The 27,976-nt window shown below is 40.9% G+C and overlaps 1 protein-coding gene across 2 annotated transcripts; it reads right to left on the reverse strand.

Moving 5' to 3' along the window:
* Positions 1–1,866: 1,866 nt before the first annotated feature.
* ACTR2 (actin related protein 2) lies at positions 1,867–27,620 on the reverse strand. Of its 2 annotated transcripts, none has more exons than XM_040598142.1 (9): positions 27,470–27,620; positions 21,040–21,150; positions 15,245–15,460; positions 11,077–11,149; positions 8,532–8,668; positions 7,605–7,754; positions 6,755–6,900; positions 6,191–6,323; positions 1,867–4,974 (listed from the first exon to the last, which is right to left on the reverse strand). In XM_040598142.1, exons 1-9 carry the CDS (start codon positions 27,515–27,517, stop codon positions 4,804–4,806), a joined length of 1,185 nt encoding a protein of 394 aa, XP_040454076.1. In that variant the 5' UTR covers positions 27,518–27,620; the 3' UTR covers positions 1,867–4,803. The 2 variants fall into 2 exon arrangements, with proteins under 2 accessions (XP_040454076.1, XP_040454077.1); XM_040598143.1 differs by having other exon boundaries at positions 27,432–27,609.
* Between the last annotated feature and the right edge of the window lie 356 nt (positions 27,621–27,976).

Below are 27,976 nucleotides of genomic sequence, written 5' to 3' on the forward strand. Positions count from 1 at the left end.
AGGCAAGGGGCCCATATCTGTCATTATTCCTGCAGCTACAATTTAATTACCATTCCTAGGCTTTGGGGAAGAGAGATTTAAAAAAAAAAAAAAAAAAAAAAAGCGCACATCATGGGAAGGAACACAAGTTCTGCGGTTGGAAGATGCCCCTTAGCATCATCCCAAGTCTCTGCTAAGACTCTTAATATGCTTTACTCATCACCCAGAATAGAAACAGTTTCCCTAATCTTCAGTGGAAAGGAATTGTTTTCAAAGGGAAAAAATAAAATTGAGAAGAAGCACCACGCTTCCTCTCCTCCCTGAACTTCTCCACCTTGTTTCAGCAGCACCAGCACAGAACTCAACACAAAGCACAGGGCAGGCAAGCAGCTCTCCCCCAGCTGTTGGGGCCAGCAGCAGATGTGTGCTGCAATCTGGTCATGCAGTTGTTAGTCGGGACTAACAGGCTGCAACAACAGGTAACAGAAAGGGAAGTGTCTACCTGCAGGGTGTTCCTTTAAGGTGATCTTAACGTTGTAATGCAGTGAGGGCAAGAGGCAAATTTAGCAGTCCAGTCTGAATAGAAGAGGATTTCTTTCTTGCGGCTTGTAATGGCAAAGTGACCGTGACTTCCAGTACCAGGACAAACCAACCCATTAGAGAGGAACAAGTACCATATGGCAATGCTCAAATGAAGCAAAATTTTAAGTTTGGATTTTAATACTTTCTAAAAAGGTCCAAAACAATTTCTTCTAATGCTGTTCCCCTGAAGAGATATATCTGGATTAAAAAAAAAAAAAAAAAAAAACCACCAAAAAAACCCACCACACAACAAAACCCCAGACCAGCAAACAAAACTTGATTTTTCACAGTATTGAAACAGCTAATGAAGCTTGTTTTTGGAAAATAGATGGCATGCCTGCAGGGAGGAATTCACTATTGAAAAAGTTGACTAGCAAATGTCGACAGAGCTGTATTTAGTCCTTTCCACACAAAAGCCACGGCAGGCAAAGCAAGCCAAGGGGAGGAGCGGGGAACACAAATTAGTACTGAGCAGAGGTAAAGCCTGGTTTTATTTCCTGCCCAACCCTCCAAGAATGCACAGTGGTGGAATAAAGATTTGGGTTTGGGGGGCCTCCCCAGTCCCCACTAAAATCCTGTCTACCTGTACCTAAGACGGCACGTGTCTGACCTAGCCACAGACCAATACACCCAGAGCCAAACGGCACCTACCAGTTCACTTTAAGGAAACGAAAAGCCATTATCCTAGCGGGGACGTGATGCCCAGGGAACATACCTACATACGGAGCAGCGTGTACAGTGAGCTGGTGTGAAGAGGCTGGCTGAGCCCATTTCACACGCACCATGATTAGCAGGCCAGCCCTAACCCACACAGCGAGTTGAGAAGTGCAAAACTTCAGGTGCAAGAGCCGCTCCAAACCAGCGCATCTTTCTAAACGCTACACGTTAGCCCCTCGCACGGTTCAAATGAGGGGTGCAGGTGAAGCAGCACACGAGGTCGCACTGCCAAGGAGATTCTTCCTAAACAGAGCATGACTACGTGGCTCCTCAGCCTGGCCGGGGATGCTCAAGTTGAGGGCTCTTCCCCTTCTGCAGCACCTAGCATAGAGCTTGAACTAGAAGAGATTCCTGTCCAAGAACAAGCGTTTTATTTCCTTTTTAAAGAAACTAGGACAGGGGGAGTGGAGTCTTGGCTAGCAAAGGGAGTTGGGGTGCTTTTCTCTACAACAGCAATCAATAGGGAACGTGTTACTTTGTCATGTCAGATTTCCTCAGCATAAGCAGCTCATGATAGTTTTGTGATGGAAGTTAAGAGAAAAACTGACAGAACTGTGATTTCCCAAAGGAAACAAAGCAAACATAATCTACTTTGAAAAAAATCTGATTTTATTTTCGTATTGAAAAGACCTGTCAATTTAAATAGATGTTTATTTCCATCCATGGTCTCAACCAGTGTTGTGTGTTAACATTATTCAGAACTGTATAAAAAGCCATTTGTGTTACATTGGTTAACATCCTAGAACACTGGGGGGGGGGGGGGGGGGGGGGGGGGAGGGGTTTGAAGCAGCTTGACATTAAAAATAGGATGTTCCCAAAAAACTTACAACTGACGCGGCATCTTCTATTCTAATTTTATAAGAGCTGAAGCATATTGCAAATACAACTCAGTTATTTGGTCTTCAAAAAAACCCCAAAACTTTAAAACCAGATTGCTTTCATAGCAATACCGAAGCTGTCAGCTGAGAGAACACACACACACACACTCTCAAGTGTGCGCAAACACACACGAAGCACCACACCAAGCACAACTGGAACACCCCATTCAGTATTTGGATTACATATGCATTCTTCCGAATCCATGATAGCTGTAATTTAAAATGCTAGTCGCCTTTTTTTTTAATATATATACACAGTTTCCATGGAAACCCAAGATTCCGCACAATCAACTGACATTTATTACTCACGGTGCTGCAAAGTTCTCTAGCGAAAGGGCCAAATTCCAGAACCTTTACTCAAACGTGCACGTACCTCACCGAAGCCAATGAACAGGGGAGAAGATGGTTAAGAAAAGGGGTTGCATGGTCAAGGTTTAGATTTGAAAAATCACATGACAGATTGTCATTCAAAAAAGGTTTTTAAGTCATTCTTTGGTTTATTTCCATGATTCTTGATGCTGTCCGAAAAGCCCAGAGACAGTGACATGAGAAACCACAGCTCTAAAGCAAGCCCACAGCATTTTTAAGTCTGTGTATTAAATGCTCAGAAGACTACAGGAATTCAGTAGACTACTCAGAAGTAGTATTAAATGCTCAGAAGACTACGAGTACCCCTTACATTCACGTCCCCAAAAATCTAGTAACTGCTTAAGTGCATGCACTGAGGCATGACCGGCATGCCTGTAAATTCATATTGTTCAAGTTAAGAGTAAATATAGCTGCAAAAAACCCCACCCACCTATAATTAAATGGTCATTACTAGCAATACTATAGCGACTGTCTTGTTATTAAAGAAATGCAGACACTGTTTCTGCCTGCTTGGCTCGCTCAGCCAAAAGGAAGCTGCTCGATTTAGAAAGAAAGCAAATTTTAAGAATCCAAGGAAGTTTAATATTTCCATGTCCCTGGGGTCAATTATTAACGTAAAGATGTAGACAAATGGCAAGTATATGAAAGAGTGTCTTGTACATTCCAAGGTTGGGAAGTCAAAAGCACATAACTTCCTCATGCTTAAATGTTATGGTAGGCTTGGAAAACCAGTAAGAAGTGATACAGTATTTCCATGAAAAGCAAAGTAGAACTAAGTCTAACTGGCATTTGTACGCAAGCAGGTTTTGCTATGCTTTATGTAAGGCAGATTTTATTGCAAAGTCAGTTACCAGTCTGCTAGTAGGAAGAAAACAGAGGCAACTATACTCACAGAAGATAGCTGATAATTACTAGGACAACTTCTATTTTTCAGAACAACTCAGCTTTAATGCACTTTCTGGAAACAGCATTTTCATTTTCATCACTGGTTTTCACTTCCTTCCCCATCCCACATTAAGTATCAAAAATCAAGACTGGACAAAATGAATTGTGGATATTTACCAACCGACAACATCTCATATTCCAATGTTATTTTTAACTCGAACAAATATAGGTCATTCTTTATAACCTACTGCCAGTGGTTGTTTATAAATATCTGCTTGCTGCAATAAACACTGGTCATCAAAATATTCACTTGCAGTAACTACTTGGCACTAGGTTATTATATTTGTAAAGTTTAATGGAAGTGCTTCTGATGGACATATAAGCACTTAAAACACCAGACTTTTAAAACTTAGTTTTGGGGGGTTTAATATCTATAGTTACAGTTTTCATAAGCATTTCTGAAAGTATTAAATATCTTCAGAAGTTTAGAGGCTCCTGTCTCAGCACAACTAAGTTTCTCAACAATTACAGAATAGCTAATTTAACATTCTTGCTCCCTATGCGGAGACAACATGGTACCAAAATTTAACTATAAAAAGAGGCATTTTTGGTCAGACTGACCCCCAGCTGTCCTTTAACAGAAAAGCAACACAGCTCAAACCTGTCCCCTCCCTCCAGAAAAAACAGACACCTAAGGCCACACATTTAGGTTTGCCAGAGCATCAGGTCTTTCTCTGTTTGTGGCAACTGTGTACATGCCCACTTTGAGAAATACAGTATGAAAGCCTCACCACCACCTTTAAGGATAAACCACCTCAGAAGCCAGTTTAGGCAGCAGTGCGCGTGGAACCACATTACATTGAAACAGTGTGTTAAAGCCATTCCAGCTAGTTCAACTAGTTTCTAACAATGTTTAATCAAAACTCCTAATTGCAGGAAAGAAAAAATAATCTTAATGTAGAGAGAGGCAAAAAGATGCAAAGATAACCACCACAATGATCCAATAGCAAAAACTCCTGTTTAAAGGTTTTCTTATGCTAAAAAAGGCACACAACCCCTTGTGAACTAGAGACAAAAGCTAGCGGTACTACAGCAATAAACCCAGAAGAAAAAGCCTACCAGAATTACCCAATTGCCTACTGGGAAGGAACAATGAAGTAGACAGGCTGCTCTTGCTCTGTTTTGTTTGCAGGGACGTGGTCAAATTTAATAGTCAAATTTAGCCACATTAAGAAACATTTAACAAAAGCTACCCCAAGAAACCAGAACAAAACCTGACCTTTGGGTCAAAAGGCCACAGACAGGCCTTTCCATAGCATGTAGCTGAGTGAGTTCAGAGATTGGCAATGAAAGAAAAAAGCTTTAGACATGTGATGGGAACAAGCTTTGGGATTTATCGAACAGTCACACCAAGCTTCTCCAGCACACGCACTCCCTTTTCTTGGTATTCTTGTCGGGTCATCCAGAAGTTGTCTTTGTCTTTCATGATGTCCGCTAGAACTGCGCCACCCAAAAACACCATGTGCTTTCGACGAGGTGGATCTTCAATTCGGATTTTAAATTTCTAAGAAAGAGGTAAGAAACTGTTACTAGGATACCTGAAACAAAGCCTTTCAAAATACAATTGTGCTTTCCACCAGAACAGCAAAATGGAAACTGTTTAGTGAGAAAAATGCAACCAAAGAAACCTGACGGGCTAGCATAGGGTGCTCTGCGTGAGCTTCCAGCTTGCGCAACCAAAGTAAAATAACTACTTTGCACTGGGAGTTGGAGACAGCTATTGACACTTCCCCCAAAATTATACTTTCAGTGTATCCACAAAAAGCCCAGGAGTCAGAATACAAAATTAAAGACCATATTTTTGCATTTCACGAACATGGTGAAGAGTCCCTAAGCTTCGATAGCTAAAATTATCAGAAGTTACTAGATCATCAAATAACAAATTATTTTAGAATTACATCAAGTTTTAGAAGGGCAGATGGAACAGATTTTAAATTTACACAATCTAGACCAGCTTTACTAATTAATATTCCCTTCAGTCCTTCAATGCTAAAGCTCTGACTTCAAGAGCAAAACCGAGTACAGTCAAAGCTATGTGTGAAACACTCTTAGACTTCAAACATTCTGTACAATTGAGTCACTTCACATAGCTGCACAAGATGCTTAGAGAACACTGCATTAAGAACCAGAGAAGTTCAATTCAGTTCAGCATTAGAAACACCACTCAAGGAATTCTCTCTGTAAATACCACCTCCTCGAAAAGCAGAGAGCATCACGATGCAGTGTCACCACCTAACATGCGGCTGTTGTCTATGACAGCAACCAACGAACAAGGGAAATTTATTCCACTTGAAGGTGTGTGAGAAATCTAGCCTCTTGAGTATTTCGCTTATAGCACTAACCAAAACTTTCACAGACTGAGAAAAAAATATATTATTTTTTGCTCAATGATGACTTTAAGGCACCAAAACTCATTAGCTTTGCTCAACCTCCACTACAAGTTTTGCCCTAGCATTTATCAGCCTGTTTTACATGCAAACTCACTCAGGCCTTCAGGAATTACTTGCTGTTAGCAGGGGCTACAAGGTGGCTTCATTGCAAGCGTGTCCACACAAGCCACCTACCCGAAACGGAGTGGGGCGTGTGAAGAACAGAGGCCGCGATTTTGCCAGCTGCGCGGCGGGCCACCCGCAGCTCCTGCCATTTCTGACTGCTTGGGTCCCTCTAGCGGGGACCGAGGACAAACCTCTGCCCCGCACCCAGCAGCACTCGCCACCTACCGAAAGCTTCTCCACATCTCCTTTCAGCACTCGCTCCAGGTAGAGCTGTTTAAGTTCCCGCTCCAGTCGCGAAGGCAGCCCGGGGTACATGGTGGACCCTCCAGACAGCACAATGTGCTTGTAGAATTCAGATCTGACAAAAAAAAAAAAAACACACACACACAAAAAATTCTTTCTAGTGTCATATAGAAAATGCTGTAGCATGAGCAGGTACCTGCACATCCAGGGGAGTAGATACAACCCCGAACAACGGTCACTACACAAGGACAGACTCCGCGCAAGCTTGGCAGACTTGCTGATGCTTTGCCAGCCATCCCAGAAAGTAGCAGTAAGAAAAATATTGTGCTTTCAAGATTTTACCCTGGCTCATTCATACCAAAATAATCAAGTTTCCAGACAACCCGTTAAGCTCCAGTATCTCAGACCGAGCCCCGCTGCCAGTACGTGCCCTCCCTCAGCAGCACACACACTCGTCCCGAAAGCGGAAGGTGTCCCTCTGTTTGAATGCGGTTCTCACGTCACCCCTGCACCCCGGCAGAGGGATTTTACGTGTTCTGCTCTTACCTGGTGTCTATGTCAGCAGCCTGGATGGTGTTGAACAGCAATTCAGCCACACCAACCCCCTCGACATTGATTAAGTGAGGCTGGAAGAGAGCCTCCGGTGCCTCAAACCGTTCTCCACCGACTTTGATAATCCTGCCATCTGGGAGCTAGTGAAGAAAAAACACCCGTTTAGAAGATTACTTTTAGCCACTGGGATACTAAACAAACCAAGAGGAAATGACCTACATTGTTCCCTTATGTTTTAAAACAGGAAATTGTTGATAATTGTCACCAGTGCAAGAAGTCATTCAGTACTACTGAAAGAAGAAAATCCTCCAATCATTATGCAATTCAATTAGAGACGTCAGGGACCAGATACATCGATACTGACATACCAAACATCTCCTTGCAATATAGCTCCTAATATTGATTTAAAAGATAATCTTAGAGCAAGAGTAATGCTTTCCTGCAAGTTCTTTTCTTCCATGTGTGATCACAGGAAGTTTCCACTAAGAGCCCATTTACCGTTCTTGTCACCAGATATCAGTCTCTCATGTGTCACTGCTAAATAGATGAAGCTGAAAATCTGACATGCAAGAGTAACTCCACTTTCTCTACAAGTTGCAGTTCTATAACATTCACATTTCAAGGATCTACAGTGACAAAAATGAATAAAAGTTTTATGGAAAATCTGGAAAGAAAGAAAAAGCTTTTAAAAGTTTTCCCAGAACCCAGTAATCTGATTCCACAGACTCCTGTGTCTGGGAAATGAGCTACTGCCAAGAAGAATTCAGAAGGAACCAAAGCTAAATGCTACCTGAATGTAAACCTATGAAGTTTAGGACAAGCAAAGCGGTCTCAAAACACTCACCGTGTAGGATTCAACTAGTACTGTGGTCTCTAACGCCAGTTTCTGTTCCTGTTCAATGTTGTAGCCCACATAACATAGCTTTTCCTTGATCATGCGAACAGTCTCGAAATCAGCAGAGTGGTTGAAAGCATATCCTCGCAGCAAGAGGAGCTAGAGGGGACACATCAGGTGAGCGGTAAATGAGAAGAACAGTCCAGATCTCTCTATCAGTACATGGGTACAATCAAACACTATCTTTAATAGTTCATCTCCCTTTTTTAACTGCAAATTTAGTATTAAGTCAAATCTGTCACAGTGTATCCATTACTACCAGAAAGTAGAATAGCAGCAGCATTACTGCAAGTGGGAAATTTTCTTTGTCATTACAACCTTCAGTATAACCATTACAAAGTGAAAGATAACCAAAATAATTCTTATATTTAGGACTTCACTTCAGAACACTCCACTATTCCTGTTCAGCCTTAAGAGCTGTCAATCCAGAACGCTGCTTATATTAAAAAAAAAAAACCACTCAATCAGTCTATAAAACATACTGTCTTATTTACTAATCAGGGAAGAATCGCTGCACTATTTTCCACACTGTAAGAAAAGGTCCTTGAGAAAATACACAAGTAGAACCAACAGAACAAAATTTTGGTTTTATTTCATGTACCAAGAAAGCCAGCTTTTAAGCTTGTCCTTCCTAAATATGCCTACAAGAACGCCACTAAGAAAATGTGAAGTCTCTGAATAACATTAATAACATCAATGTGATTTAGATGAGGAAACATAAGGACAGATTGAAGCAATACAGAGCATACGGGAGTTATGTAATTGACCTATGAATAATAAAGGGAAAACTACAGGTTTCTTGCTATCCAGGGATTTTAACTTGAACCAATGTACCCCAGATACCAGACACAACCTTAAGTATTCTTTCCAGCTTACCTTAATGAGGTACCTAGTGATGTCCCTCCCAGCGATATCTAACCGCCTGGTGAGATGAGGGAGAGAGAAGCCTTCATAAACTGGGCAAATATGAGTTACACCATCTCCAGAGTCCACAACAACACCAGTCAACAAGCCTAAAGGATGGGGAGGGAGGGGAGAAGGTACAACTGTTATTAGCACCTCCACACAGAGAGCAGAATAGTAGCAAGTTTAAGATAGGATTTTTCATTGTAATCTTAACACAACCTGTTTCCTCCAGTCATCCTTTTGGGAAAAATAGTCACAATTTAAAATTCAGTTATTTCCACTCAGCTGGATTTTAAACTTAAGGTTTTCATAGTAACAAATGTTTTCATATACACTTTTTAGAAGTATGACCGCTACTTTTTCCTAGATGCGTATAACTCCACTGTTCATAAATTTATCTGGTGTTTTGACATCTTAAATTGCACTCTAATTAAAGAGAATATCTAAGATCATTAAATGCTTGCTGGGGCACAAATTCCTCCTCAGATTCAGCTGTGTATGTGCAACCTTATGTTAATTTCTTACATATAAAGAAGTATTAAAGGTAATCAGGCCACAAGTTTACCTGGTTACAATTATTAGGACTTGTTCATTTTGACTGGTATTCAAAAAACAAGACAATGCTTTCATAAGGTAGAGAATATTTGGACTATACAGAACACATCTAACTTTCTTCCCCACAGAAACAGTGTTAGGCTGAATCAGATTCACTTTCATAGGCTAGAGAGGTTAACTCCAGTGAAAAAAGTTTACCATAGAACCATTACTTCCAAGGTGTACCAAACTGAGATATCATAGGCATGTATAAAGAGAAATTTCTATACTTTGCTTACAAAATAAGAAGCAGAATTAATGATGAAAGTTGATTAGAAAACAGTTTTATAGTTTCTCACAAGCTACCTAAAGCAAGATAATATATTTTAAGGGGAGACATTAATATAATGAAGGGCCATTTAACATGTAATGGGCAAGGTGCATTGGTTTGGCTACCGTAGTTTGCTCAAGCTTTGTAAACAGAAGGCCAACAAATCGGTTATTTGCCCCTAACAAATCAAAGAACACACCTTGGTTCAGCTGTGTGATCAGATCTTTAGATTTCTTAGCGAATTGGAGTAACTACTATGTAAACACAAGTCTCACAACTGAACACACGCAGTAAGGAAGGAAGTAGTCCGTCACAAGGGACTACACCGAACTCCAAAGACTGCTGTGAGGAATTGCTAAAGAATTTCCTAATTAGGACTAGGTTTTGATATTTAAACCTCTTTGCCTTTAAAAGGTACATGAGCACACAGAATTCCAGGTAAAAGCAACAATTAGTCTTAAGAGAGTTTTAACAGCAGCAACAAAATGTGGTGCACTGCAGCAAGGCACATCTCTATGTAATTTTAGCCAATACTTTAATGTTTAATGTAATATAAATAAGTAGGATGTTTTAAAGGGCTTTTTTTATTTTCAAAGGCAAACGTTCTATTTATGTGCTACTTGTTTTTTATATCTTTGGAAGGTCTTCAACTTTGTTTTAGATGACAGTACGTAGAAACACTGGACTGATCTAAGTTATTTCACTTTTTTTATTCACACAGTATTTGACCACTATTCAGTAAAATGCACGCACAATTAACAACAGAATTTAAGACTTATGTGTTAGTCAAATATCTATAAGGAATCAAACCAAAGAAAAACCAAGGGGGGGGGGGGGGGGGGGGGGGGGGGGAGAAAACAAACAAACAAACAAAACAATAACAGCACAGATCACAGCAAATAAAAGTAATATCCAGGTCTGCAAAAGCCATTTTGGTTCAACTAGTTTTAATGATTGCGTAACAGAACCACCCTTCCAGTAGCCCGTCACTTTTGCTTTTGGACACAGAAACTATGGTGACATGTTAATGGGCAAGGGTATTTATGTCCTGCTATGTGACAGCTAAATACACCAAGCCAGTAGTAAACAGATGTAAAGAGTCATGTTATCAGAACTGATGTGCTTGAGTAGCTTCTTAAAGTCCTAGATGGATTGCAGTCTGTGGTAGAAATTCTATTGAGTTCAGTGAATCTGTAATTTTCTCCTCAGGCTGAGGATGATTTATTCTAGTTTATCTACAGCAAAATAATCAAATTTTTAATTTTTTTTTTTAAACCTGAAAATAATGCCAAAGTCACCTAGTCATCTGGAAATTCACTTATGGTAATGAATTTTTCCTTTATCAGAAAATCAAAAGCATATCATTAAGACTTGATGCCAAAGGCTAAATGACTACACCCTGGAACAACAATAATTTTGATAAACCAGGTTTTTGCATTTACAAGCATGTCACCACAGTTGGTTCATGAAAACAACACCGACAGTGGTACCTACCAATAGCTCCTCAAAACAAAAAGCAGGCCCCTAAGTCAGAGCCGAACTTACTTACAGCAGCGTCGAATTAAGCCCAAGACTCATTAATACCATATTAGTACTTTGGCTCAGCAACACATTTACAAACTAAACAGATTTTAAGTTATCTTTGCCTACCTTGAGCATACAAAGTAAGAACAGCCTGAATGGCTACATACACCCCAGAAAACTGGTATGTCTCAAACATAACCTGTAAGATGAAGGCAAAAATTAACGTCCAGAACAGGCCAAATAATTAAGAAAAATTTCACAGATGTTTGAAAACTATTTCTATAATTCCGTACTTTTGCTAATCAAAATCACTTTCCAAGTAACTTCATCATGCAGATTCTACACAAATATTAGAAACCTACCTACTTTCTGGCAGAAAGTAGCACATTCAGCTTCACATCTTACCTGTTCACACAAGACAAGCCACATGAAATATTCCAGATCCGTTTAGCAATGAAAGTGAAACCCACACACCAATTTCTGCAGCTTTACTAAGCTGTTTTCCAAAGTGCTTTAATGAGTGGGAGGCAGTCCTTGTAGACCAGCCAAGTACTTCATTACTGAAGTGCGACTTGGGAATGAAATGTTTGTTAAAGGTGTATGCTCTATCTAATGAAGTTCTGGGGTTTTGGTTTTTTATTCCTCATATCAAGCCCTACAGACTTTGTACAACCACAGACTATGTCAAGTAAAGACCAAACAGACGCCTACACATATGGGTCTAGAATAAAGCCCAGCATCAAGATTGCCCTTTGCATCTGGGCCACCTTCTCTCCTTCTTTAAAGCACAACTGATGAAAAACTTCCAGAATTAGTGCAAAATCCACTACGAGTGAAATAGTACAGGTAGGATGAACTCTGTTGCTACATACAGAAAACCACAGGTTTGCAGAACTCTTACTGCAACATGCAAAGTGCCTGCCTGCCTTGTAGGCCAGCTTCCCCTAACCACCACGCTAGCTTCAGTGAGGAAAGCATGCAGAGTTTACAGGATCTTGTCTTCTTTATAAACACAAAGAAGGCCAAGTAAACAAATCATACTGTACAGCAGTTTTCCCCTCAAAATGCTTTACCAGGAAAAACAGATGAACTCTGATTTCTCCAGCACATTAACAGAAGTTTTGCTTTTGCTATTCTGCAGCCCCCTGAGCACTTTGCAACTTCTAGGATTAGAAGCTGATTAAATCCTAAGTACTCCCACAGCTCAAGTAAAAGATATCTAAATATTTTTCAAGAAAGAAAGCTGATGCCTGACAATTTTAGAATTCTGAACTATTTAAAGAACCTTCTGTTAGAATAGTGTGATCTTAAACAGCTGGCCCATATCAAAAACCTGATCCTTGCAAAGTCAAGTTCATTTTTTCATAGCTGTACTGAGCACACGGCAAAACCCCTGGGAAGATTGATGCCGCCTTTCTCGGGATACTTGCTGTGAGCACACAGTATCGCAGAAGCCAAGCAGAAAGGAACACAGAGAGGGTGAGCTGCAGAGCTCCCTGCCCTGAGAACATCACGCTTTGGGATTTTACGACCCCTCAATGTGGACTGGATAATATAAAAGGAAATTTAATACAGTAGTCAGGTGCGCAGGGTAAGAATGAACAAGAAATCACAGGCTGGCTAGTAACTTCCCTGCAATGGCCACTCCGGAGCACATATGCAATACCTTCAGAAACAAGAAGCAGAACTGTCTGCCAGAAGAGGAACAGTTGGAAGGGCAGCAACTCAGATCCCGTTTGAGTAGCCACTGTCTAAAACCAGCACTATTCCAGTGGATGAGTTTTCTTTCAAACCACCAGAGAGCTTACAAGACAAAAACCTAATTTCAGAATAATCTAAATTATCATCTTCATACAACAAAACAAATATTCAAATGGCATTAGTTAGTGCCTTCACACATTGTACTAAACCCTAGAAGCCACTGCAAAACCCTTCTATAACCTATATGCAGGCCTTTGAGGGGTTTTCTTGAAAGACAGACATTTAGGTCTGTTCTATTTGACACCAGAATTGCCCCGGCACGGGACATACATGTTAACAAATCTTATGATGTAAACACTGAGCAGGATGCTCTCCTGATAAGATTCTTCTTCTCGTGACAGCCGCTTTTGGGTTACCTATAAAGCAATGTTCTAACTGGACACAGAAATGAAGAACTAAAAATAGAGAAAAAAAGATAAGGAATACTAGGTTGGGATTAGGAGAAGTGACTGTGCTGGAGTATCTATGTTTACAGCTACCTGATACGCCACTTCAGCCTGGCTGCTCCTGAGGGTATTACAGAATGAGAACACATCAGGTAACTGGAGACAAACAAAGAGCAAACACCCAGCTAAGCCGAGGAGCAACTGGTGTCTTGTAAAATACATATTTTAAAAGTGCTGTTTCTTTCTTGGCATGTACAACACAGCTGCCATGTGAGCGCTTGCTGCTGTTACTGCGTAGCCGAGTTTGACAGAGCGATGGGGTGAGGAAAGAAAATTACTGGAAGTAGAATGAAGTACAGCAAATATAATTATCTATCATCTTGATATGGTCCAGATGGCTAAGTTTTTCTTTTAAAATGCTACTGCATTGTATCACAACATGCAGAGATGTTATTATATTTACTGCTGACTTTAGGAAAAACCTTAATTCAGTCCTCTGCTTCATACTGGGCTAGCCTCCCTGAAAAGGAAGAGTATATGTCAAAAATGGAAGGAGTATAAACATGTTGGAGTAAAAAACCTAAATATTGCTAGTCCTCATAATACTGTGATCCATTAAAAATATTAACAGAAACAACAAGCCTCCGTTTCACTCAAATTTAAATTTACAAAAATGGATTCCAGTTTCTCCTAATCCTCTGGATCATGATTAAGCATCTACAATCCCTGGAGTGGTTTAAAAAAGCAAATGTAGCAATACAAATATTTTAGCAGAGTTCAGAAGCCATACAAGACTCTTCAATTTAGGGTATAAAATTACTCAGTACCAGAATAACTAAAATCTAGCCTTTTGTATTTAGCAGGAAAACAGGAACAAGAACACTGTTGTAGACAGCTGAAAAGCAAAGAAGCCTGAACGGGAAATTCAACCGTTCCTGCTACATGGAGGCCACCCAGAATAATCTGCTATGTCTATCCCATCACAGCTAACTGACATACAATAGGCAGTATTACCGATGTTGCATTACTTAATACTTAGGTAAAAGGTCCCAAATGTCCACAATTTCGAAGAAATGCTGAATTTAGATTGTACAGTTTGGGTTTTTTCCACTTAAGTTTTTCCCACTTTGCTATACTTGACTTGATCCCAAGTCACTGAAAGAAAAGATCAGCACAAATACAGTCACTGCCACATTGCAGAAAGCACTGCTGGAGCTGTGACAACAAAGGATTTTGAAGGAAAAGTCAGCAGGTAATGATTAAGGTAAATTCTTATTAGAATAAACAACAAATTTTGGGGGAAAAATATACATACCCAAGCTTTCATATTCAAAGTTCTGATAAATGGATAAGGTTTCATACTGAAGAATTCATTTTTCCTGCCCTATCAGCTACTCTAACAACACAGTTTTTAAATTTTTGTTACACTGAATGCTTACATTAACTGAAAATACCTGTGATGCTTGAGGGGAAAAAAACAGAACAGAAGACTAAACTTTTTGTTCTTGTCAAACATTACTGCTCTTCAAAATCAAGTCTTCATCACATGGTACTGCAGCTAAGCAATATATATTGGACAACCGACATTAACACAAGGTTCAGATGGGGCTCAGGCCACCCAGGGCAGCACTCCGAGATCGAGGACCCACGAACCAGGCTTTCCTTCTTAGAAGGCTTTCATTGATAATCCCCAGCATTAGTCACAGATTAGCGATTTGGTTGTCATCACACCTTTGTCTCAACTACCTCCAACAACACTGCTCCACCTGGTAAGCATCATCTGGCTCAAGCCTCAATCTCCTCTGAAGCATTAGTGGCTTACAGAAGTCCAAGTCATTTAAAGTAATTAACATTCATGCAATAGCTAGTAATCAATATATCTTGATTACATGAAGAGAAACCTATCTTTCTAATTCTGTGTTTTAATGGTGACATGGCTTGAGACAAGAAGCCTGCTTATAGCTTTTGAACGAGATCAGCTTGTTTGATTTTAAGCACAGTAGCCTTCACGACTACGGCTGAGGATGAGTTTTGGTTATAAAACAGAACCGCTTTGCCTCAGACAATTACCAGGCGTTCCAAAAAGTTAAAATCTCTTAGCAATGCTCCAATGACAGTATATAACAGTTTCTACTAGACAGACATACCTCCACTATCTTCTCCCTGTTTTTAGTTGGATTCATGGGAGGTTCTGTGAGCAGTATTTTACAATTTTTTGTGTCGATATTAAGTTTTTCTGGTCCAAACGTGTAATCCCAGAGGTGCTTCATATCATCCCAGTTCCGAACTATGCCATTCTCCATTGGATAATTTACTTCCAGCATCGAGCGTAATTCACTTGCTTCATCACCAACCATGAGATCCTGTAAAATTTTAATATAGAAACATGTCAGTGCTTGCAGAGTTTTCTAACCACTAGAATCCTCAAGAATGACAGTGAACTGCACCAGCCTGTGTCAAACTGTGTTCTTAAACAATGCCCACATTTTAGAATAATTTTTATGTACTTAGAAAAAAAGTAGAATATATTTCAAGTAGTATTTAAATTTAGCTTTTACCCATCCCAAACCTTTTCCAAAATAAACTTTATTTATTCCATTTTCCAATTTACCTTAAACAAACCAATAAACCCTGGTACAGCTAGACACTATAAAGATCTTTGTAAGTACAGATGCTTCTCCACTGACACCTCCAAACTACTTTATCAAATACTAATTTCTAAGGGCTGAGATGCAAAACAGCACATAAGGGTAGTAGTAGGTGGGATTTGCAGAATAATTGTCCATGCATGTTGCAAATTTCTGTGCACAATACCAAAAAAGGAATAATGAGTGGTGAATAAGCATACCGAACAGTAGCAAAAGCAAGTAAGAGATTAGGAGTTCCACACTAGACATTAAAAGAAACAATGGTTTACATATTGCCTATGTCAGTAGGGTGTGAAGAGACACATCTAAATATAAAAATATACCCTTGTCTGTACCATGCCAAAAGTCCCAAGCCAAAAATCCCAGTAATACATTCTTACACAAATACAACCAACTAACGCACAGTTTGTCCAGTCATTTCACACTGATTAAGCAATCTGTTTATTAAAGTTAGTTATGCAAACATTGCACATTCAAATTAGTAGCATCACATCTTCTCCTTTCCCACGTATTTCCCAGAGGAAGTATGCACAGCAACATCTTATTTTTGCTCCCTGTTACATCCCATACTTCTAAAGAAGCCTTAACTGACTTGCCTGTATTTTGCCCTAAGAACTTATTTCTAGACACCAACAGCACTGTTTCCATGCTAATACCAATTTAATTGAAAAAAATCCAACTGCTTCATAGAAAAACATGCCACCACAGCTTGCAGTTACTGTGGCACAGAAAACTTCTCAAGTGAGAGTTACTCAACCTACTATTCAATACTAGGGAAAAAAGATGCACAACAAAAAATCTGGCACCCGGTTTATAATGCCTTTGTTAGAAATAACCTAAACAGGTACTGTTGACTATATAAAAAGGACGTTAATTGAAAACAGTTTAAAGCAAACCATTTCTCTTCCACCCCTTCTCACTGACAAAGTGTTTTGTTTGTTTTCCCCTTGCACAGTAGATCACACTTAGTTCTCAACTGCACAGAAGACAAAAGTCAAGACTAACATTTTAAATTAAATATACTCAAGTGAAACCATACTATGAAAACTCCACCACACAGCCACATTACTCCTGAGAATTTCAGATGACAGAAACTCCACTGGTTAGAAGAATCAGAAGCCTTTTTTGTGCATTGTTTTTTGAGGCTCTATGCTGCCGAACAGGACACAGCCCAGAAAAAGCCGCTATTCAAATGTGCAATGAAAGTTGCACAAAACTTTCACATCCTCTTAAAACAAAGTTAAAGGGCTGAACAATTGTTCTCAAGAGCACACTAACAGACATGCGTACTTGGTCAGTGAAGAGAAAGGAGGACAGCACAACTGAATTTGCAGAGAGGAACCAGTATCATGACATCCAGTGTTTCCACCACTTTGGTACTCAGTAGTATTTGCCTAACCGAAATCTGAAAGTTTTTCAGACTCATGGTTTTTAATGTTAAATAGAGCAGTTTCTACTGTTAAAGATGATCTTTAAGTGTTACTCTTGTATCTTGCAAAACTACAGGTTATGTAACATTTAGAAGCAATACATAAAATACTCTCATAAATTAGTTGCTAGTAAACCAAAGCAATGAACAACGTCCAAAATAAGTATGTATTCAAACGTAAAATGTAGGACAAGACAAAACAATGAATAGCATCAAAAAATAACATAACAGCTACTAGGTCCCATCAAGCAAAAATGGTAAACAAATAGCACAGGGGCACCTCACTTACCATCTTTTTGTTATTCTACTTCAACAGGTCAAGAAAGGTGAAGAAAGAAGGTAGAAGCAAGAAAGTCAGAAAAGGCCTAAATGAAATTCTCAAATTATTTTAAGTACACAGTAGAAATAGGCTGAAAAGAGATGCATGTACAGCAGGAAATGGTCTGAGTTAGTTTAGTTAGGGCCAAACTAACATTCTCAGGATCTCAGATTAAAATACCTCTTTAAAGGAAGCTACTGCTACATGTCAGTGGCATATCACACTTATGCATCTTACGTTGCAAACAAAACCAGTATATATGCCAACTTCTCATAAATAGGATTCTGTGCATAAGTATTCTGTAACACTGGAGTTTTACCCTGGGCAAGGTGTTCATCTGAACTAGACAAGACTCTGCACAAAGCATTTGACTATAGCTAGCTCTGACAAACGCTAAATTTAAATGTTGTTTTAAAAATTCCGCTTCAAATACCCAAGAACTGAAAACGGTAACATAAAAGCATTCACCTATAAGCAGGCTAATCTGCTCACGTATCATGGAACTAATACCCAGAAAGAATCAAATAAGAGATATTTACTTAAATCCCAGCATCTACTCTCAGAATGGAAACAAGCAACCATGAAGTGCAGTAGTAAGAGCAGTGTCTCAAAACTCTCTCCTATAGCAAGCTACAGAGGTAGGAAGCTAAGATAATCAAAGCAGCCAGGAAGCACTATGAGCTACATAAAGTGCACGTGCACAAACATTGTCCAAAATTATACTAAAGCCATTTCCATTACTACTGAGATTTTTCCTCCTTCGATTAAACTCACTTTGAGTCACCTAAACTGTAAGAAGCCACAGGGTAACTATCAGCACCATTAGGGCAAATCTACCTATTCTGCAAATCGTGTCAAAGCAAAAGCGCATAGTTTCTGGCAGCTGCCTCTGGACAGGCGGTACCAAAGAGGCTGGTCCCAGCACCGCCCTCTTCCTCACTTCAAACCCAGAGGACGGAAACGACTTCTCCAGGCCGCCTTTGGCAGCAACTGAGCAGAGCTGTAGGACACGGACTATGGCTGAGCCCGTCACTGGGTCTGATCTGCCCCAAAACCCTGTTTTACCTAGTCAGAGCTACTCATCAGCCCTGCTTTCCTCAGAGGGTTAACAATCCCCCGAACCTGCTGCAAAGATTAGTATCTCAGTAAAAGCAAAGAGCAGCATCTGTGCTTCTGGTTTTAGAGTTTTAAGGTGGCAATTTTAAGCAAAATAATCCCAGTAATAACCAAACTTTTGTGTTTATGTTCTGAACTGGTGACTCTAGTAGGAGGAAAAAGCTATATCCCAGCTGCTGGCTGAAATAAGAATCCAGAAGGAAAGCATGGCAAAACAACTTGAAATCAGTAACCCAACAGATACAAGACAACCACTGTTTTGATCAGCTTCCAGACTTCACACAGAGTTCTGAATTTCATAGGAATGACAGCTTTTCTGAATGGTTTTGAAAAATTAAACTGATCTTGCCAGCTTCCTTTACTCTGTTTTAAACTTACCCCGTAAGAACCTGCAGTAAATGACTGGAATTAACTTTGGCATAAAAATAATCTGCTAAAATACATTAAATTTTTTAGGAAATCTGCAAGAATCTCATGAAGAAAAACATCACTCACTCAACAAGTCTTCCTACTGTATTATCCTACTGGCATACCCAGAGTATCTGTGACAGGGATTTCCTCTCCTGATGCCCTTGCTTTCTTAAAAAGCTATTATATGCAGACGCTGCAAACTTCTAGGAAGAATCTAGACACAGTTTATACTCTCTAAGATACACCCATGCGATCCATGCTCAAGCAGAAGATGGGCAATGCATGCAAAATTATAGTTTACTGGTTCTTTCACACTGATCTCATGTCAATTACCCACTTCCACCTCCAATGCTAAATCTTTCCAATTCAAGACTGTCACCTGTAATGATATTAAACTAAGTTATCAGATAATCAGAGGATACCCAAACTGGCAGGACAGGCTGTATCAGATCAGCTGGAAAGAAAACACTGCTTCAACAATGAGATTTAATGCAAGAGAATTTTTCTTGGACTTCATACTTGTAAATCACTGTGTAACTTTCATAAAACTTTACCAGAACCTCCTCGAAGAAACTGGCACATTAAGTTCAAGTAGATATCTGAAGAAACACCTCTCCCCAAGTCTTTCAAGAGAAAAGAATATGTTTTCCCTCTTTACAAAAACTCCTATCTACTGTAACAGGGAAAGATTTCCATCCTTTCAACCAATTTGTCCTAGCTAACACAAGGCAAGCAGTATTGCAATATTAAATTAAAGAGAAGAAGAAAAAAAAAAAAAAAAGGCACATTTTTGAAAGGTCTGATGACTTTCATCCTCTTGACTTCCCAGCACGGCCTTCTGCTGACACTAACTTTTTCCAGGGAGGGAGCAGAAATCAGGTAGCTGAACTTCTTGCCGCCCATACAGTTCTGAAGATAAGGAACAAGACTAGGCAGATACTTTTTTTTTTTGCTAATCTGCTGCTCAGAAGCAACAAGGAAAGGAAAACTGAAAGCTGATACATGTGTGTCTCTACTTGACCTTCCCTGGCCTAAGAGAGGGCTTCTACAGTTCTGCGTCGCCTCCTGTTTCTCCCTCAGGTTTCTACTTCTGCCTTGCTCTCAAAACAGAGCTTGCACCACTGTGCAGTGAAGCAGTCAAAACCTCACCTGACAAAGAAATCACTCTTTTTTTCAGCTGGATCAGCTCACTGAAGCTGCTTACCACATGTCTGCACAAGCAGTACAACCAGCACAAGGTGAGAATGCGTAGCTAGCAGCAAGAAGGAAGGATGTGACCACAGCAAGGCCAAGACATTTACTGAAGCCTGTATTACAAAAGCAACTACTAATATTTGAAGCGTTATTCTAATTACAAAACAAAGTGGGAAATGACAGGTCCCTGGACTTCAGAAAAAGATTCTCAAGCAGTGGTGTGTGTCCCCGATTCCAAGCTTGGAATAGCATCCCAAGACAAACTAGCCTGAATACTCTTTCTCCATCTCTAACTGATGTGGAGTACCTACACCTATCAGCAGCAAAAAGAAAAGAAAACAAAAACAATAGAAACAATGAAATGCAAACACAAGCAAGGTTAAACATCTCATACAAGATCACAGATGATCAACTGTGAGTAGAAAGCAAACAGTATAGGAAGACCTGGAAGCTCCAGCAATTCTTCAGCATTGTCTCAGAATCCCACAACACAGCTCAACGACATCAACCACTTCTGATTTCCGCCCTCTAATCTGGACATCATTTACATACTGGCACCTGAAGCCCCTTTTTGCCCAGAACCACCCAAGCCCTACCTGCTGCCTCCTCAGTTGTACTATCTGAAGGCCTCCAGTGCTTTACATCACCCTCTTAATGAATTTGTAGTTTGCAACAGGCTAAAACCCAATACAGAAATTAATCAGGATATACCAAAACAGCGTAAAGGGGAATTAACGAAAAAACAATTCCAAATGCTACACAAGTCAAAACCTGCACTAAGTATTTTTAACTGTCCAAAGTAATAATAATGAAAAAAAAAATTACCTTGATTTCAATGTTTCCCACTTTTGCAGTTGATCTTATAATGGGTCTTCCAACCAAAGCTGGAAAAATGTGCTCTGGAAAATTTGAGCCTGCATAGCCACATTTCACAAACTGAAAAGGAATAAATAATTTTATTAGAATATGCATTACTTTTGTTTACCAACAGAAACCTGGTCTGGTGTAGAAAATTAAGTCCAAATTTAAGAGCATGTGTCCCACTGGAAACCATCTGGATTTATACTTACTAATCAATTTTACACATTTCAATTGATGCGTAGATCTGTAAAACTGAATTAAAGTATCTTCCAGAATGTTTTCTGAGTCAGACTGTCACATTTTTGAGAAGCAGTATTAAAACGACTAAGTATGTTGAGAGGTATAAGACAGTGCAATGTCTGAATTTGGATTTCCTACAACTCTAAAATTCTCTAGCAACCCAAATTCCATCATTTTGCAATGGATCACCTTATGATGAGTACCCGATGACACCAAATGGAATTACCTCTTCAATTAAAGCACACAGCGGAATAACAAATTACACATCAGAAAAAAAAACCCAAAACCTTGTGAATTCAAATCTTATGCTTTTATAAAAAGGGTTTAACAGTGAACTAGCAGATAAGTCTGTGCAATTCAGATGGATTTCTCAGTTTGATAATTTTACAGAGTTCCTTTTAAATATAAAGACAGGATTTTTGCAGTAAGCACTTCCAAAGCCAACAGCACAACCAAAAACTCAGCTGATAATAGTTCACACCAAACAGGATACTCTTTCGAAGGAGTGTTTGTCACCCAAATATGAACAAAAGGAAGCTTTCTATCACTGGGTCCCAAAACAGGATATTCACTGAGAAAACAGTGAGGATTAACTGAGGGGGGAAAAAACCCTAACACACACACACATATATATATATACAGTCACCAGAGGAAGCTTGGTTGTAAAACAAGAACTTTAAAGTAACTTCAACAAGAAGTTACAATTTTAGCTCGTGGGGATCAGCAAGTTCTACTCTTCAGCTGTCCTACTGTGATGGTCACATACCAGTCTGACATTCTGCCTACAGTTCATATAGATCAGGTGTCTCTTTTTTTGATTAATACTTTGCATACTGTGCAGTATCAGCATGCCAAAACAAAATCCTGCAGTCCCCAAACTAAACATTACACATTTTCATCTGCAAAATGACTCAACCATCTAGGTGTAACAGCAGTAACACAGCACTGCAGGATCACTCAGGTTGGAGGGAACCTCAGGATCTGCCTCATCCAACCTCGGGCTCAAAGCAGTCCCTGGATTCAGACCAGGTCGCTTAGGGCTTTGACCAGTTGGGCATTGGAAGCCTCCAAGGACAGGTAATTCACAGCCTCCTTGGGACCCTGTCCCAAAGCTTAATTCCCCATTTCAGGTTGTATTAAAAGCCACCTGCTAGAATTTCCAAAACATTCACCGAGTTTCTAAAGTCAGGTTTGAAGACTGCCACTGAAACAATTATCACAGCAAAAAAAGAGTACAGCTAATTGCAGCTGAGGGGAATTCTGCCATTACACTAACGTGAACAGTCACTTTCTGTTGCTCTAAATTATCTGCTGTACTGCAGTAAAAAGGTCACCTGTTTTGGAAAGAAATTTTTAAAGGCAGTTATGGAAAGAGCCAAGAGATATTTTAATTAAAGTTGGGCTAATACAGGGAGGAAGGGATTTTTGGTTTTTTTGCTTTTTGTGACCCTCATTTCTTTCACCCATTCAGTGCTCCCTGTAGAGCTGTTTGGAATACTTGAAGAATAACACTGTGTACACAACTGATTTTGCTCATTCTACTTCAGTCCGAGTCCTCTGAAAAAGCAAGTACTTATCAACTCTTTTGCTTATATTAAGGCCAGAAGTACCTAGGAGTTATATAGGTCTTATCTGTGTATTCAAGAATGCAGTGCTGCTATGAGAAAGCAAAGAGTAGCCACAAGTATTTCTGCATCACACTACCTGAATACACCAGAAGACTTTACTGTAAGTTTTATACCAGAGGAAGTGTATGAGGCATTTTGAAGGACCGATTCAGCTCAGTCCTTCAAAATGTCTCATAGCTTGGGTCCAAATAATGGTGTCCAAATTTAAAAAAAAAAAAAAAAAAAGAAAATGCTCCTTTTCAGACATAGCAAATTCCTGTATTCAGGGCAATCACAGTTTCTGTTGCTTCTACAATATTTAGGTATGCTTGTTATAAATTTCATTGTGCAGGACCTGGTTAAGCTAGAAGGAGGTTTACAGAACAGCCCATATAATCCCACTGCCCTCCAGCTCAGGGTTTCATAAACTGTTCCAAGCACAACTATAAGCACCCCCAGCAGCCCATGCACCTTTACACCTATACATTTGCGTACAGCTTTTCTCCCAGCATGAAGCTACTCTCCTACCAGTCACCACCAACTGTGTTGGTCAACAGAAGTAACATGACCGGTAACATCCAAGCAAACCTTTACAACTCAAGCTACTGGAACACCCCCACCCCTCAATAAGCTCCAATACCCACACTTTTAAATCCTGCCGACTGGGCAAATAAACCCCAAGATTTATACAGCAACCACTGAGATAAGTGACCAAAATGACTCCTGCACAAAATCAGTAAGTGCCTCTTGGCCAACCTTAAAAATACCTCTCAAAATCACATACAAGTATGCTGACCTAGAAAATGCTGATCTACAAAAATATTATTCCAAGTTCTTACTATTTGAATTGTAATAGTAACTTCCAGGCCCTTTCCGCGTTAAGACCTTGACACACCTTCCTGGGAAGTTAACAATGTTGGCAATTAACAAATCCTAGATTTTAAAAACAGATTGTCATTTCTCCAACCAGCCTAAAACACAATCAAAACCAGATTTAATCTGTGAACCACAATGTGCAAGATTAAGCTTGGACATTCACAGTCTGTTCCCCACCTCTTTCAGGCCAGAACAGAGTGCCTTAAAAAAATAAAATAAAATTACATTTTCACAAAGCTTGGTAAATTCATCAGTAGATAGAAGGGGCAGAATTTTACTCTGTCTCCCCGCCTTCAAATTTGCGATTTTCCCCTCCAGGCTACAGCAAAATTTAGTGAAGATGAGAGCAATTCAGCCTTGTACACCAGCCTCCCCATCAACGCGAGCATCCCCACTGCAGCGTTCTCCCTGACATGATGCTGAACATTCAGCTGGTTCGGTAGGTTTGCGATGATGTAACACTGCATATTATGGCTGAAGAACCAGACTCGATAAAACTACCAACAGGTAAGTGCACCTAAGAAACACAGATGCACATAACAGATCCTGCAGAGTTTTAGATTTTTGAAGAGGTACAAGAAACATAAGGCACTTCTCCCTCCCATCCCTTACAGCAGATGCTCCAAAATCTTCAATGGAACATTATGAACTGCCGTAGTTTGGAACAGGATCAGCTTCTCTTTTCTAGTGCCAGACACTAGACACTGTTCCTGCCATTCTCAATTTGAAACTCTCTAGTAAAACTTCAGTATAGCTCGCTTGTTTCTTTTCCATCCCTCACTGTGCACACCCCTTAAAACAATCACCACGTAATTTCAGTACAATGCTCAGTATACACCACATCCCAAACAGCACCACCACCCCCCAATGAATTTACACATCTCTGTAACAAAGCCCAGAATTCATCACCGTTCATTTTTGCACACATTTGCTATACATTCAGAATGTTTTAAGAATAGCTACTTAGCCTGCTGTGTGCAAGACCATGTATGTACAAAGTTTTACCATATATAGTTTCTTCTCCATTTCACTGTGGTTTATACCGGCTCTTTCACTTCCTACTGAGTCATCAAACAGTAAGAACTTGTATATATAAGTATTCTTTCAAACAAAAAGAATGAGGAAGCTTACGAACAGGCCATGTGACAAGTTTTAAAATGAAGACTAATATTTTTATCAGGTCTCCGTGCTTGATTCTTTCCATCGATGCAACTCTCGAACAAAACACCGAAATATAATTACAGCAATTTCACGGGCCACTAACTGACTTACCATTTGTACTATACCAATAAAAACATTCATCTCTAATGCTTTAGACCTTTGAGGTGCCATTGCCTGCCTCTCTTCTACACTACATGTTGCAAGAACTTCCTCCTAGTCACCTCTTCCTCAAAGACTGGTCGCAGCCAGATACAAGTCCTATTGCAGCATAACAAGAACTGTGAATTGCAAAGACAAGCCTAAAACTAAAATTGCACCCGATTTTTCTAATAGTCTCCATTTTTATGTAGCATTTCTGGCACTTGGCAAGAGATTTAATTTCAGTCATGGTTTTAAGTATGACATATCATGGCGTATCAGGAATCACTGACAAAGTATCCCTGCTTTGTCGAACAGAAAAAAATATTATTAAAACACTGGTTTGACAATACAGGACTACTTGATAATCTCAACATGCAGCTGAGGCTCGAAAGATGTACTGAATACAATTTTCTTCCAGATTAATTATCCCAATTCTAGTTTAATTATCCCGATTCAACCTAAATATTTTGAGTTTACTGATTTCACAATTATTCCTTGATACCTTGCTGCCCCCCCACAATGAATTCAGTGGCCAGGGTACTTCCATACACACATTGTTCTACTCAGAGACAACCCAAAGCAACACAAGCTGAAGTGACACAGGCCCCTCCTCTCAGCACCGCAACAGCACCATGAAGGCAACTTCCACTCTTAGTTATTTATATCCTGCTGGTACAACTCACAGAGGAAAAAAAACGTATCATTCCAAGACATCTCTTGATTTCAAAGCACACACAGATCCATTACACTGTACAGAATCTCTGTTGCGAACCCAGCTTGGGCAACTGAGTAAAAATAATTGCTTCTTCCCCTCACCTTACTGGGGCTGGACAAAGCACAACACTGCTGTCACTACCAATACACTAAACATTTTACAACTCCATGATTTATAGCTAGGTAAAGGATCATGTTAAAGGATGAAGCTCTAGATATTTTTTTTTATTATGGGCCTAACAATAAGAATATTAAACAATGAAGAAAAAAAACCAACAAAAAAGCTTCCACATCCCTTTGTAAGAAGAAAAACTGTAAATGCCTTCTTTTTTTCTTTCCTTTTCTAAACAATAGCATAAAAAGCACCCAAAATCTCCTGACCTCAGCCCAATTAAAGAAAAATTTTGCTACAGGAGGAAAAGTGAGAAGAACTGTCAAACCCCAGAACTACTAAATACGATGCTCTTCCTCCTGAATCATGCTAATCATTTCAGATGCTAGCTGGAAAATCCTCTAATTCAGGATGCTGAATCTCTTAACATCATCATCCTTTGTCTCAGCTATTCCCTCTTGGGCTTTAAAAAAATATTTTCTTCTTTATTCCATGTGTTTATATAAAAAAAAACCTTTTTTTTTTTTTTCCCATTCAAGAGATCTTTACATGCTGTAAGCTGTGGTAACTCTCCACATACTTCTTTACTGGAGGAAACCCTAGATTGCTAAACAAAATTATGGAGGGGAAATACATTTTAAAGCAAAAAGATAAGATGTCATAGGTGGGTATCTCTTTCACTTCCTGCCAGGCACTTCAAAGCCTGCGTACCACTGACAGAAGGGGGGTTTCCAGCGGGTGCCTGCAGGCTGGTGGCGGGTGGGAAAGGTGAAAGGATGGGGAGAAAACCTTTGGGGCTTTTTCGATTTAGAAAAATGCCAATTTATGAGCATGTTGCAGGTCAGGAAGGTATTAATGAAAGGATGATACTCCGTTTTAGACAGTAGCTAAAAAAAAAAAACCCCAAACATTTCCCTAAAACTTAATAATCCTGCGGACAGAGGACACATCCTGCTCAATGTATAATGTGCTTATTCAGAATTTTTTCCAAAGTTCGGTATTTTAAGAAACCCGATATTTTTTGGTGAAAGCTCGTTGCTGCAGGGAGACTTGCTCTAGTCATTAGAGCAATAAAGAGATCCACGGTAAAACAGCAAAATACCAGGGTGGCGGAGGTTGGGGGGGTGGGGGTGGGGCAGGGGGGCACAGCACAATATCCGCGCACCGCGCCCGGCACCGAAAAGCCCCGCCGGCAGATGCCGCTCAGCCGGTTTCGGGATCACCGAGCCACGGGCCCCCGCCGGCACCGGCGCCCTACCGCGCCAAGCGCCCCCCGCCCATTCATTCCGCAGGCCCGCGCCGACCTGCGGCGGCTGCCCGCGGGCCGGAGCTGGCGGCGGGGCCCCGGCCGGCCCCAAGCAGCGCCCTGGCGCGGGGAGCGGCGGGGGAGCGGCCGGGCCCGGTGGCGGCGGCAGGCCGGGCGCGGCCCGCGGGTGTGCCGGCAGGAAGCGGGGCCGGGCCCGGGGGTTGGGGGGGGGGGGGGGGCCTCGCCCTGCTTCCCCCACCTTCTCCCGGCGGCAGGGCGGGTCCCGGCGCGACTCACCCCGGTGCCGTTGTCGCACACTACCACCTTCCTGCCCAGCGTGTCCATCCCTGCGCGCCGCCGCCCCACACCGGCACCGACACAGACACAACCACCGCCGCCGCCTCAGCCGCCGCCGGGCCCCCCCCCCGCGCCCGCGCGCCCAGCCCGCCGCGCGCGCACGCCGGAAGCCGTCAGCGGCCGCCGGCCGCCCAATCAGCGAGCAGGCCCCCCCACCCCCGCCACCCGCCTCTTCCCGCCCCGCCCTGCCCCCGGTGCCATGGCGGCGGCCCCGCGGCCTTCCCGCTCCGCACGGGCCGCCCCGCTCCCTGACAGGAAAGCGGCCCCCAGACCCACCGAAATAACCGCGTTCCTTTTATTTTCTTTCTTTTCGCGTTTCATCGATGCCGAAACGGGGACGATGCTGCGGCGGGGGGGGGTGCCATCGGGCTCGCCTCGGCTGCTGTGCTGTCGTGACACCCCCGCTCCTGAGGAGAGCCCCCGCCGCAGGGGGTTATCTACCGGCTC

This window comes from Falco naumanni, chromosome 6, assembly GCF_017639655.2.
Source record: "Falco naumanni isolate bFalNau1 chromosome 6, bFalNau1.pat, whole genome shotgun sequence".
Classification (NCBI taxonomy): domain Eukaryota; kingdom Metazoa; phylum Chordata; class Aves; order Falconiformes; family Falconidae; genus Falco; species Falco naumanni.